The 14,439-nt window shown below is 43.5% G+C and overlaps 1 protein-coding gene and 1 long non-coding RNA gene across 4 annotated transcripts in view; one reads left to right on the plus strand and one right to left on the minus strand.

Annotated features, from left to right (window-relative positions):
- LOC103557260 (uncharacterized) overlaps window positions 1-11,097 on the minus strand; it is a 59,627-nt gene extending 48,530 nt beyond the window's left edge. Inside the window, exon 1 of one of the 2 annotated variants that reach the window (XR_011528054.1) lies at window positions 10,923-11,097. This is a non-coding gene — a long non-coding RNA (uncharacterized lncRNA). The remainder of the gene's footprint in view (window positions 1-10,922) is intronic. The other variant, XR_011528055.1, reaches the window with a different exon arrangement.
- The window catches only part of INTS6 (integrator complex subunit 6), an 85,962-nt gene continuing 81,758 nt past the window's right edge, over window positions 10,236-14,439 (plus strand). Inside the window, exons 1-4 of one of the 2 annotated variants that reach the window (XM_070578810.1) lie at window positions 10,236-10,375; window positions 10,876-10,961; window positions 11,357-11,434; window positions 12,258-12,407. In XM_070578810.1, the coding sequence (XP_070434911.1) occupies window positions 10,890-10,961; window positions 11,357-11,434; window positions 12,258-12,407 (300 nt within the window). In that variant the 5' untranslated portion in view covers window positions 10,236-10,375; window positions 10,876-10,889. Of the gene's footprint in view, window positions 10,962-11,356; window positions 11,435-12,257; window positions 12,408-14,439 lie in introns of both variants that reach the window. The other variant, XM_070578809.1, reaches the window with a different exon arrangement.

Consider the following 14,439-nt stretch of genomic DNA (forward strand, 5'->3'; position numbering starts at 1 on the left):
GGGAAGCTCTAGCAGAGTGCTTGGCACAACTAGGCAATGAAATGTTTATTTTCTTCCCATTTCCTTGATGCCAATAACATTTGGTCTTTGCCTGTTACTTCCCATCACATTCCTGGCTCAGAGCTCTGAACGCTGCTTACAGGAATGCTTGTTGAAGCTCCTAGAGGTTGACCATGGCCCACCAGGATCTTTGCCCATTAAGAGCCCAGATGATCTGCTTGCTTGTGCACACTATCCCCCATTAGCCACAAAAGGGATTTTCCTTGAGCACTTAGCTTGGCCCTTGGTCTCACTGGTCAGCTTGGGCGACCATCCATTTCCTATAGCTCCTTCAGCATCCATCCTTGCCACCTCTGACTTTCTCTATAATAGATTTTGTCATTCAAAATATATTAAACATTTACTATACACTGGTGTATTAGTCAGGGTTCCCCAGAGAAACAGAACCAATAAAAACAGAACACAGAGGGGCTGGCCCCGTGGCCGAGTGGTTAAGTTCGCGCGCTCCGCTGCAGGCGGCCCAGTGTTTCGTTGGTTCGAATCCTGGGCGCGGACATGGCACTGCTCATCAGACCACGCTGAGGCAGTGTCTCACATGCCACAACTAGTAGGACCCACAACGAAGAATATACAACTATGTACCGGGGGGCTTTGGGGAGAAAAAGGAAAAAATAAAATCTTTAAAAAAAAAAAAACAGAACACAGAATATATATACATACAGCAACATGTACATATATAACAATATGCATATAACAATATGTGTGTATATATGTGTGTGTGTGTGTGTATACATATAGAGAGAGAGAGAGAAGAGGAGGGGGAGAGAGAGAGAGAGAGACTGATTATAAAAAATTCCCTCACACGATTATGAAGGCTGAGAAGTCCCAAGATCTGCAGTTGGCAAACTGGAGACCCAGGAGAGCTGATGACATAGTTCCAATCTGAAAGCTAACAGGCGCCAGACCCAAGAAGAGCCAGTGTTTCAGTTTGAGTCTGAAGCCAGGAAAAGATGGAAGTCCCAGCTCAACGCAGTCAGGCAGGAGGAGTTCCCTCTCACTGGTGGGAGGGTAAGGCTCTTTGTTCTATTCATGAGGCCTACCCACTTTGGGAAGGGCAATCTGCTTTATTCAGTCTAACCATTCAAAGGTTAATCTCATCCAAAAACACCCTCACAGACACACTCAGAATAATATTTGACCAAATATCTGGGTAACCATGGCCCAGCCAAGTTTAGACATAAAATTAACCATCACATTGCATCGTTCACGCTCTTGTCATTATTTTTGGTCTCAGAAGAAGAAGCCCCTTCTTTCACAACCCACCTACGCTCTTGACCTGTCCTTTTCTGCTCCTGAGACTGGCCATACCTCTCTCACACCTTCAGTCCTTCCCTGCTTTTTATCTACCTAAAAACATGTTTGGGTTTTCCTTCACCCTAAAATAAAGCCTCTCTTTGGTCCTTTGGGCTACCATCCCATCCTCTTTTTTAGTGCAAAAAGAGAAGTTTTTATTCTCTACTTTCAATCATTCACTAAAATCCCTGGTGACCTAATGTACCTTATTTCTTTTGTCTCTATATTCCACTAACAAGACCCTTATAAAAGTCAGCAATGGCTTTCTCAAGTCTAATGGCTTTGTTTGGTCTTCACTGTGTTTGATGTTTTAGTAACTTTTGAAAAAATGTATTCTCCTTTCTGAAATTCTATTTTCTCTTTGCTCTGGCAAGTCGAGTTCCTGACTGTCTATCTTCTTCTCTTGCTAATTTTTTGGTTTCTCTTTCTTGTCCTGTCCTCTTAGGTAAATGTTCCTCATGGCAGTTTGAACTTCTTTTTTGGTACTTATCAAATTCCATTCCACATTTTAGTTATTTCTATAGTCCACATTTACAAGGAAAACACCCAGCCCCACCATTTCTTATTCCTCTTCCATGCTTCATTTTTCTCCAGAGCACTTATCAATCTCTGATATAATATATAGTTTACATATTTATTGTCTATCTTCCCCACATGAGGGCAGGGATTTGGGACAGTTTGTTCACTAATGTATCTCCAACATCCAGAGCAGTAACCAGTGTTCAAATAATAGTTGCTAAATTATTACAAAAATTTACTTACAGGGCTGTTCAAAGCAAAATATCTGCAAATAAAACATAGTTATAAGAGGAAAATAAATAATGGGATTGAATATTATGCATTTATTAAAAGCCATATTTTAAAAATTATTTAATGAAAAATGCTCACATTATTTTAAGTGGAAAAAAAGGCAAGATAGAAAGAATATATAAAAAGACCCTAATTTTATTTAAAATATAAAGGAAGGTGTTATATACTAAAATGTTATCAGTGGCTATGTATGGATAGTGATTAAAAGTGATTTTTGTTTTTCTGTTATTTTTGCATTTTGTGAATTCTTGATGAATTCTTTTAAATAAAAAAAATTAAAGATAGAAGATTGTAAAGCTTTGAAGTAAAAACTGCATCCTCATCAGTTGCTTTATTTTATTCTGCTCTAGTCTGACTGAATTTCACTTCAATTAGAGATACTATTTGCACTTATCTTTTGGCACTGATTATATTCTGTTTATTATATATATATCTTTATTTCCTCTACTAGGCCCTACACTTCCTGAAGTAAGAAATCATGTCTTATTTATAATTTTCAGAGCCTCCAACACCTAACCTTACGTTTAATAACTGTTTGAAAGAAAAAGTATCTGAAATGTTGTACTAGCCAGGAATAATATATACAGTGTTAGTTGCTTAATGAAACCATCAAAGTTTTCCTTTGATGATCTGATACCCTTCATGACTGCCTCAAAAATACTCAAGCTTAAAGCTATATTAGAATGATGGCTATAGTACAAGCATTTTTAGGGTTTGGCTTACATCTCTGTTGCCTTTATTCACATATACTTTATTAGCTGTTGGTAAATTATACAAAAACTTTTGACTCTGGAGTAAATTTGGGCATGACAGATTTCAGGGACTGACACATTAAGTTAGTTACACTAGGCTGGTAAAACAAAGAGACCAGGGTACAAATGGATTCAAAACATATGGCTCAAACACGACAAGTTTATTTCTTGCTCTTAAGGGTGGGTGTTCTTGGTTGTCAGGCAGATTTCCTCCATACGTTGAGAGTCCCTGTGTCTTCCATTTTATGGCTTCCCAGGTTATACAGCATGCCCACGGTATGCAAATTGTATTTACTAATCTCTGCCTCCAGTAGTCAGATTGTAAGCTAAGTGAGGGCATAGAATTGCCAGATTCAGCAAATAAAAATATAGGATGCCCAGTTAAATATGAATTTCAGATAAACAATGCATAATTTTTTAGTCTAAGTATGTTCCATGTACTATTTGGTACATACTCATACTAAAAAATTATGCATTATCTGAAATTCCAACTTAATTGTGAGTCCTGTATTTTGTCTGGCATCTCTATAGGGTAGAGATTAGGTCTGTTTCGTGTAACACTGAATCCCAGGAATCTAAAACAGCACTTGTCAACTTTAAGATAAATAAATCTCTCAATAATATTTTTTTTGGGTTTTTTTTGAGGAAGATTAGTCTTGAGGTAACATCCGTGCCCACCTTCGTCTACTTTATATGGGGGATGCCTGCCACAGTATGGCTTGCCAAGCGGTGCACAGGTCCACAGCCAGGTTTCGAACTGGTGAACCCAGGGTCGCTGAAGCGGAAAGCGAACTTTAACCGCTGCTCCACTGGGCAGGCCCCATAGTATTTAACACATAATTGGTGTTGTGCTTCTCAGGGAGAACCTCTATCAGCAGAGAATACTTATTATTATTAGTTAGAATAATACTGCTATTAATAAGAATATGTATTAAATATCAGCAAAGAACACTTAATACTTATTGTTATGAATAAGAATACATATTAAGTATCAGCAAAGAATACCTACCAACAGATGACTAATATGTATCAGCATTTCAAACCACTATGTTTTACTAAACTTCAGTAAAGTAAATGGATAAAATCTATCTTTCCCTAGATATCTGCACAGCTCTGTCCCTCACTTCTTTCAGGTCTCCACTCAAATATCATTTTCTCAATGATATGTCCTCCATATCTAAAACTCCAACTCTCCTCCCTCTGCGACACTTCATTACCTTTCCCTGCTTTACTTTTCCCCCTTAGCACTTAGGGTGAACACGCCATATAATTTACTTATCTTGTTTATTCTCTACCTCTCCTACTAAAATGTAAACTTCACAAGGACAGGAATTTGCTTCCCTGTTTCATTCACTGCTAAATTCCCAGCTCCTGCACATGCTAGAGATTCAATAAATAACTGTTCAACATTTGCCCCATTGGTTCTTCTTAGAATTTATAGTTACCAGTAGTTTGATGATACTTACATGACACAAGATGGACTCAATCTCACAATATCATGCTTCTGCCTGCATCTACTCAGTTCACCAAGTCCTGTCAATTCTCTCACCTCAGTGTCTTTCATAACCCTCTCTTGACCTTCCCTGTTGCCACTTTCAGTGATTCCTATTTGTTCCCTGGACTAATACAGAAATTGCCTGATCAGTCTCCTTGCCCACTGTCTTCCCATTCTAATCCATCTTCCCAATTGTTACTGAAATTCTTCACAAAATGAGAATCTGATTATATCACTTCCTTACCCAAAATGTTTGTCTCCCTATCATCCAAAGATAAAATTCAAAATATCTTAGTTAGGCACATGAAACCCTTTATGATGTGGCCCAGCCTCAGCTCCTATCACTCTTCCACACACACGTTCCAACCCCATGTGATTTCTGTCTGCTCAACTATCATTTACTTTGTGAGACTAGCTGCTCTATCCTCAGTGGTCATGGAGCTCTTTGTATATTCTAATGACACATATTTTAAGAGCTACCAGCACTAAATGGTATTTTATCGATTCTAAGAGGTACATTTTTCTATTTTAACATCTCTAAAACTGGAATTCAGCTTGGAATAATGGCATCTTACAATCCTGTCACCAGAAGGCAGTTGTGATGTAGCTGTCATAGCCTGTACATGTGCAAACTTCATGGTTATTCCTGGTGGTATGACTAGACAAATGCAAACCCTAGGCATTTCAGGCAACCAACATTTAAAGAAAGGATATAAATCCTGGCTGTGGTCTGAAAACTTTCTAGTTGGATCAAGAAAGCACAGCATCAAAACTCATAGAAGTCAATGGTTTGAAGAAAATACCAAAGACAAAAGCAGAGTATTCTTTTAAAACATGTTATATTACTAATGCTCCTGGCTGGCAGAATTCAGTACTGTGAGGAAAAATTCTAATTGATTAAGAAAGTATTGTTGTAGTTTAACTAGGAGCATTTTTTTTCTTTCAGTGGTTCAAAAATAAGAGCATTTCTTGGAAACCATGGTGTCTTAGAATTGATGAAATATGGTGTGTTACTTCTCATTTTCAAAACAATCCTCTAAGACACATCTCATCATATCACGCCTGGGGTCTGCTGACTTATCATACTGTCAGAATTCTCATTATCTGTTTAGTGTATTTTCATTATCTGTTTGTCTTCTGTCTTTCCATTAGATTATAAACTCTCTATGGCCTACCATAGTGCCTGTGACATGGTAGGTGTGCAATTAATAGTAGTTGAAAGAATTACCCCAGTGTTCATGTTTTTTTGCTAGTGTTCTACTTTGCTAGTTTGCATGTTTTTGCAGTTTTCATGTTTTTGCCACTGTGATTCTAATTCTCAATTTGGATATGGCCATTTTCAGGACTGATCTTGACTTACCTGAGACTTTTTCTGAGCTTTTCTGTGAAATACTGCTCGTTCAAAAGGTCTAATTTCTTTATAATAGTAGTCTTTAATAGCATTTTTTTCTGAGGATTGACATTATATAATATTAGGATAACCAAAATTAAATTCCCTTATATACGTACTACTTGAATGCATTCTGCTGCATAGTTTCACACCTAATTTTTTATGCTTATTACTTCACGTTTTTTTTGATGTTCTCAACTTCTCAACATCATTGACTATTGTGATCTCAAAGAGTAAAGCAGAGCTGAGGAAATGGTAAGACAGCCATAAGAAACTTTGTTAGGTTACAAATGAACAACACTAGCTTCATCTGATTTATTCTGTTCAGATAGCACATGCAGATACCATAAGCCAAGTCACTGGCACATTATTTTTAAACCGTGTTGCTCTGCTTAATTGGTTTAAAATAATTTGAAAGGGCTCTGGTTGGCTCCTACAAATGAATCTAATCCATCAGTTCTTAATTCTGTTAGAATAGCTCCATTTAAACAATTTAGGCTATTGTTTAAGCCAGAGTCACCATTCTTTCAGAGGGTTTCCTATAATTTTTTCATTCCCTTTTAAATTGGCGGCATAGCATTTGGGCAGCATTCCTTTAAAAACAGCAGTAAAGGGCAGGTGGTTTTCTCCCACATACCTCTTCTGACCAATGCCTCCCAGAAGAATCTTCCCTAACCCCCTAGACTGCAACAAATCGGGTTCAGCACACACTACTCCTACTAGTTTTCCCTTGAGCACTGCAAGAGCTGTTTCTTGAGCTGAGTCTGATGAAATAGTTGGCTTGCATGTTTTAGAAAAATCAGCCTGAATATAACCAGAATCTTTCCAGAATCACATTCTAGAATCACACAGATCGAGTGAAGAAGAGATTCGTGTTTCACATTTCATGCTTACTCCAAGGCCTAAGCTCACTGAGGGGAACAGTGGGAATCTCCGGCACTATTTAGTTCTTTTTATTTTTTGTCAAATGTAGTTGAATCCAAGTAATTTAAATACACATATGAATCAAATTCACTGTTATCTATATTGGTGTCACATTTATAGTTTTTTTTCCTTTTAGTTTGCAGATTTGTTTTAGGAGTTCTTTTAAGAAACGTAGTAACTCTAAGAGTGTGTGAATTTTATTGAGTACTATTAGATGCTAGACACATACATTATTCTTATATTTTAAGCATATAGTTCTTAATTATTATTTATGATTCACTTGAAGAGCTTTTTTAAAAATGAGATGACCAGGACCCATCCCAACTCTATTGAATCACTTTCCTTTGGGTATGGGGATTTGGTACATTTATTATTAAGTATTATTATTATTATTTTGTTTTTGGTGAGGAATATTGGCCATGAGCTAAAATCTGTTGCCAATCTTTCCCTTTTTTTCCCTCTTCCCAAAGCCCCAGTACATAGTTGTATATCCTAGTTGTAAGTCATTCTAGTTACTCTATGTGGGATGCCGCCAAAGCATGACTTGATGAGTGGTGATAGGTCTGTGCTCTGGGCCACCAAAGTGGAGCGCACGAACTTAACCACTCAGCCATGGGGCCGGCTCCATGGTACACTTATTAAGTTCTGCGGGTGATACTGATGTGCATCTCCTGGCCCAGAACCACTGCTTTAAGCCATCATCAAACCAATAGATTAATTGTCAACCAGAGTCACTAACAATAACCTTGGCCTACTTCACAATTTTATCTAGGGACCACTGTCAATGCTTCCTAGTTTCTGATGGCCTCTTGATTTGCTCCCTATGTGTGTCCTGATTTCTTTCCTATTGTGCCTCAGGGCCTTGCCTTCCAGCACTTCTGGGCTTCTGAATTGGAAACTTGCCCTTTGATCTTAGGTGCCATCAGAAGCATAGGTTCTGGTTATATGCTCCGCGCTGGCTCATTGGACTTGGCTCTCCTGATCTTTGCATCTAATCCTGGCTCTCCTAGACCCTAGCATGACAATCTGCCAATTCCACTGATTCAGGGAAGAAAAATCCAGGATGGCTCCGTTGGAAACGATTTCAAATAACTGTAATAGGTAATATACGCTCATCTACTTCAGTAGTCTAGTTTGATTCCCTTCAAACACTGCTTTGTACTCAGCACCCCAACTAAAACTCTAATTTATACAGAAAAAAGTCCTTAGCCTGGAATAAAGACCCTGTACTGTCTAGACTTGATCTACTTTCCTGGATCTTACACTATTCTTTGTGCAGCTAGTGGACCAGCCCAGCTGAACTTCACTGTTCCCCAACAAGCACTGGCAATACTGTGCTTTCTTTCTTCACTACACTTTCAATGCCTAGGTCTTTTTCACCAGCAGTTTCCTCTTCCTTTACCCACATTTCCATATCCTACCAATCCTTTAAAGCAGTGTTTCTCACATCCGAATAATGTGAAAGAAATTCTTATGATTCTAGAGAATACATTTTTGGACAGGCAGGGGTCTATAGAACACAGTTTGAAAAGCACTCATATAGAAAACTGAAGATTCTATGAAAATCTCTTTCAGATGCAAATTACCAATTTGAAAGAAAAATTCTGTCGTTATAACTGGTAAAGGGATTTGTATATTGTCATCAAAATGACAAGAAACATCTTAAAGTATTAAAGAACTCTGAATCCTATCTCCAGGTCTAGGATCTCAGTTTGAGAAACACTGCTTTAACACACAGTTTAAACACACTGACCCTGGAAAATGTTCTTTCATCACCCTAGGGTAATAAATTTTTCTCTTTTCTGAACTATTTACTATCTAACCACTTTCTGCCTCGTAGTAGCTAATAATGTACGTGTAATATTTTTCTAGAAAAACCATAAGCTCTTCTAAGGCAGGGACCATATTTTAATCATTTTTTAACTCCACTGGTCCTCAGTAAATATTGGATGTAGGACCTGTATTTATCTTATTTCTAATCCAAATCTCTTAAAAACATCGCATTCTTCTATGGTACATACTCACAGAACAGCTTATTCCTGAAGTAGCCCTACTATAAATTAACAAAAAGTTCAGAGGTTGTCTTAAATAGGAAAAGTCCAAGTTACGAAGCAAGATTTTAAAAAAGTGCCACAAAGCAGGACTCTTCTGTGACAATGTTAAAAGGACCAATTTCTTTAAATGGTGAGTAGGCAAATAATTAAGGATTTCAGGATAAAGAATAGAAAAATCGAAATGCAAGGCCAGTAGAAGCCGTCCTATAAACACCCACATGGTCTTCTAAGGGTTCTATGTCCTTAATTCAACTTGCATCTCAGGCAATGTCTTCAGTTTTTCAACGAGTATATTTGAGGAAACTGTTTTCCTGGGACCTTTAGGAGAGGACTCACTACTTCCGGCACGATGACAGGGGCTTGTTTCCACAACCGAGGGTGTCTTCCCTCAGAGTACTTGGAACGACGCTGAGAGACGGCATATGGTGAAAGGAAAGAGCGCTGGCACGACAACGGGGAACCCGTCTGTGTCACCTGGGCAACCCGAAGTCAGCTTTTCCATTTAAAAATAGGAGTAATGGGTTATGATTTGCTAAGGTCCCTTTTAGCTCTGAAATTGATCTTATATGGCCCTGGGGAAACACGGCTCGAGAAAGGTATTTCTTCGGGTAACACCGGTTATTTTTCCCTGAGACGGGTAACAGCCTGTTTATGGATACTGGAGTCTTCCCCCAGGCCCTTTTAGGGCTGCGTTAGGAAAACGGTGGGTGTCCTTTCTCGTGGGTCCGCCATCGACAGGGCTCCTGGTCTGCTCCGGGCCCAGCCCTCACCCCTGGTCGCTCCCCCAAGGCCGAGCAAGACTGCGGGCAAGGTTTGCCCCTGGTCCCCACTCCCCAGCGGGAGCGGTGTGACCCGCGGAGATTAGTCCCTGGTCATAAACAACCTCTCACTTCCCCTCCCCCGCCCCGGGCCCGCCCGCGCTGGGGCCGGCCCTCCGCGGCCCGAGGAACCTCCTCCCGCGGCCGCAGGCTCGGAGCCCTCCTCGGGAGGGCGACCGAGGGCTTGCCTCCTTCTCCTAACTGGGTGTTTGATCTCTTTACTTATCTCCTCCTCACTCGCCCCCGGGGGAAGGGGTTGGCTACAGAGAAGTCGGAAGGGGAACCGAGGCCAGCCTCCATTTCCCTTCCCCCGACCCCTATCACCTCCAACAGCCAAGGCGAGGCCGGCGGCCCTGACGCGCAGACTCACAGGCGAGGCCACCCTGCGCGCGCCGACGCGGCCCCCGCCCCCAACCCGCGGTCCTTCCGCGCCCCGCCCCGCCCCGCCCCGCCCCTTCCCGGAGCCCGCCTCCGCGTCTGCCGGCCCGCCCGCTCGCCCCTCGCGCTCGCTCTCGCGCGCACCCGACGCCCCGCCTCCGCGCGTGCTCAATAACTGTTCCCGGAGCCGGCCTACAAGCTTCCCCCGCCCCTCAGCTGTTTGAATATGCTAATAAGAGGGTAGGGACTGGCCAATAGAATAGCGGGGCGGTACGTCACATGGCTCAAGGACGTGTCAGGAGGCGGAGCCTCTGCAGCCCCTGCCCGAGTTAAAACCGGAGTGTGAGAGAGAAAAGCGCTTCAGTAGCGAGAGGGGCTGAGAAAGTGGTGACACCGCCGGGGTGCGGAGGGAGTCCCTGAAACTTCTCCCAACAGCCCCAGGGCCAATCTCCCCTCAGCCCACTCCCCTCTTCGCCAGCTCCCAGGTCCCCACTCCCTGCACCGGGGGTGGGGTGGGGAGCCAGGCCCGTCTCCCGCTGGGACACACACAGGGGCCGGGAGCGGGGACGGGACCCCCGAGGCGGGGGGGGACGGACCGACAGACAGACGGCCGGGCGCCCACCCCAGCGGGCAGGCAGGCAGGAGGAGGCGGAGGCGGGGGTACGACGGGGAGGACTGGGTCTGGGGAGTTTCCTCTCAACTATCGGGGGAGAAACTCCCCGCAGCCAGAGGAAAGACCCAGACGGTGTTTTCCTCCCGGGGGCCGCGCTCCCCCGCCCCGCGTAGCGGCGGTCGCCGCCGCCGCCACCGGCGCCTCCACCTCTACCATCTCCTCTTTCTCCACCACCTCGGGCCCCGGTGTCCCCGGCCAGCACTATGCCCATCTTACTGTTCCTGATAGACACGTCTGCCTCTATGAACCAGCGCAGCCATCTGGGCACCACCTACCTGGACACGGCCAAAGGCGCGGTAGAGACCTTCATGAAGGTACCGACTGACCGAGCCCGGGCGGCGACCCCGGCCCGGCAGCCGCGGGCGGCAGGGGTGGGGGGAGGGAGGCCGGGGGCGGCGAGGCGGAGGTGTCGGGGACCTGACTGCGGGAGCTGCCGGGCTCGGGGACCCCCTCCCCCACCGCGCGGGCGGCGGGCGGGCGAGCGGGCGCTGCGAGCCGGGCTCGGCCCGGGCCCGGGCTCCGGCCCCGGGCGGTGTGCGGGGGCCGATCTGTGTGCGGGGGGCGGCGTGGAGGGGTGGCCGCTGCGTGTGCGGTACTGTGGGGGGCGGCGGGGCCGCCGGGCGCCCCTTCTCCGCCTCGTAACCTCGCCTCTGTGCTTCCCTCTCGCCCGCCCTGTTCCTCCTCCCGTCCCCCACCCGCTCTCCCGCAGCTCCGTGCCCGGGACCCTGCCAGCCGAGGAGACAGGTATATGCTGGTCACTTTCGAAGAGCCGCCCTATGCTATCAAGGTAACAGCCCTCGCCCTCCCCCTCCCTTCCCTTCCCTGTTCCTGCCTCGCTCGCCCTCCCCGCCCCCCCATTCACCCTTCATTATGCTCCCCTCCCCCACCCGCTGTGCTCCAGGCGCTGAGGTCTTTCCCCCTGCGGGCGCCCACCCCCTCCCCCCGCTCCGGAGCGTCCTGGCGCGGCGCAGAGTCGCCGGGCCACCGCCGTCCCCTCCCCAGCCCGGCCCGGCGGCGGCGGCGGCGGCGGCGGCGGCGCTGCGATCAACATGGCCGACATTTCCCCTCCGCGGCGTGAGCGGCAGCAATGAACTGTGGGGGATATTTATTCAAGTTCGCCCGAGTGACAGCCGGGCCCGGCCGCGCCGAGCCCCGGTTTGCATTAAAGGGGCATCGGCCCGGGGCTCGGCCGCGCTCGCCCGGGCTGGCGGGCCGGCGAGCGGGGTGGGGGGCTGCGGGGCCGGGTCTTCGGATCCGTCCCGAGAGGGCCGCGGGACAGCTCTGTGGGTTAACTTGCGAGGTCCTGCTCACTTCTGCTTTCCGCTAGTACCTTTGCATCCCCAGATTTTGGGTATTAGGTTAGGGAGTCAGTTTCCCAGGGAAGCTCTGAAGTATTAAGGCTGTTAGCTACCGAAAACTGTAGAGCCAGCAGATTTATTCTTGGCCACCTTTGGAAGAGAGTTTCCTCAGCAGTGATCCGGTATTGACACGTTAACCAAACCATACTGTAAAGTGAAGCAGCTGCTTGGTGAACGGCAGATTGTTAACGGCTGTCCGTGTATACAGGGCTTTAAAAGATGAAAAAAAAATTCTTACATTTTTCTTTTCAGGCCGGATGGAAAGAAAACCATGCAACGTTTATGAATGAACTGAAAAACCTTCAGGCTGAAGGACTTACGACTCTTGGCCAATCCCTAAGGACAGCTTTTGATTTATTAAATTTAAATAGATTAGTAACTGGCATAGACAACTATGGGCAGGTAGGTTGACTATTAAGGTGGAAAAACAGTTAACTTTTCTTTTTGGGGAAAAACACAGTCCGGCCCAAAAACTATATAACATGAAATACAAGTATAAAGCATTTCAGATTAAAACACAATGTGCACATAATACAAAAGTGAAACCCTGACCATACTGTATATGGTTTTATAGCCCTCACTTTTTACAGAGGTATTTGTATTCAGAATTAGAATCTGAATTCTTTGCTATAAAGTTGACATGAATTTGGTTTTAATCCCTTAAAGTTCACTCAGGACATAAAAGGGAAAACATCCTGTCTCACCATACACAGTTCCTCTGATATACTCACAGGCAGTTTTGCAACTATTGCAATGACTTGCAGACACTAGTTGATCAGTGGTCCTCATTTCTTTATTGGTATAGAATATGGAAATGCTAGAGGAAATTATTTGTTATGTCAGGGTTTAATTTAACCATATTGTGTAACTACTCTGAAAGGTGAGAAGGTTTTCATTGGAGTGCAATAACTGGCTGAGTACAGTAAGATTCCACAGCTTTATGAAGCATATACAATAAGCAACTATCCAGGAAGAATTCTGAATTCATTCCTGAATTAAATGGCAGGTCCAGAGTATAATACTTGCGTTTATTTATTGGAAGGTGAGACAAGAGCTTTAAATCAAATGATGGTTCACTGTAGAATAACGCAAGGTGGTCCGTTATAACTTTTTTTGAGATTGCTGACCTGGAAAATAAAAGATACTGAAGAGTGTGTAATGTTAACACATAACAAAGGAAGATTAAACCCAAAAAGTTCAATTTTTATGTTGTGCAAAGCACTATTACCACAGTGATATATTTAGGTATACGTTATGTTCTTTCCCCAAGTTGCATGAGCCACAATTTTCATGAGTTTCATGGAAATTCTTCCTGTGACTACAACTTTTGGTTGCTTTGTATGGCAAGAAACAGAATTGTTCCCTTGTTTTAGAAATGTTTATGCTTTACTCCTTGGGGGTAACTGTTCAGCGCCTAAACATCTTTGGAAATGGTTGAGTATAGTCCTATAGCATTTAAAGTATGCGTTGCAATTCAGAGTCACTTTGTTTCTATTTTTACGAAATTGCACTTCCATTAATTAAGTAAATGTGTGTTTTCTTACCATGTTATCCTTTTTATGTTTTCTCTCCGTGCTGCTTTATTTTGCAGTTCTTAGTAATTTGGGCAGATTTGCCGTAAACTTTTTCAGTTTGTTTCTGTAAAATAATGGATTTCTTTCCCTTTCATGTTCCTTTGCTATATATAATGCTATATAGTCTTTTATTGCTTAAGGTTTTGATGTAAACTTCTTTGAGTTCAAAGACAAATTTGAAACTTACTGTTATTTGGTTATCCTTATTTGGTTGTCAGGTGTTAGTGTATAGCAGAACTATTAATTTCCTGTTTTGTGCATCACATTTCATAAATGGGACAGGCATTTAGACACATTTACATTCTACCACCTATTAAAAATGTTTCTTAGGGTGCTTCCTTAGAAAAACTTATCGTCATGGAGAGGTTGAGGAAATTTGTAATTTAAACCTGTATCTTCATTTTCCCAGTTGCCATCTTCCACCAGAGAACACTTAAGTTCTTGTCTGTAGGGCTTACGGAAAATTTGAGGTTGAAGGTAGTCCTGCTGTGCTGTTACCACTTTGACGGAGAGAAGAGCCTAGAGATTAGGATGTTTGTGCATGTTAGGATTTGTTAATTCAACAAGGGAGAGGGGTAACACTTCTCAGTTATTTTGATGAATAAGCAAGGATGCAAGGAGTCATGTTAATGCTTCTGTCCTGAATTGGCACATAAAAATGACACTAGCATTAAAATAATTTAGGAAGTCACAATTTCCAAGTGAAAAATGAAAATGATTGAGTAAAGTGTTTAATTAGAAGAAAACATCTTTCCAGAAGATATTTTTCCTCGTAAGACTTTCTCTTGCTGATTTAAATGTTATACATTTTCCCTTCAAAAAAGGATAATTTATCAAGCATTTTGGTTGTCTCAAACTTT

This window comes from Equus przewalskii, chromosome 16 (assembly GCF_037783145.1).
Source record: "Equus przewalskii isolate Varuska chromosome 16, EquPr2, whole genome shotgun sequence".
Lineage (NCBI taxonomy): Eukaryota > Metazoa > Chordata > Mammalia > Perissodactyla > Equidae > Equus > Equus przewalskii.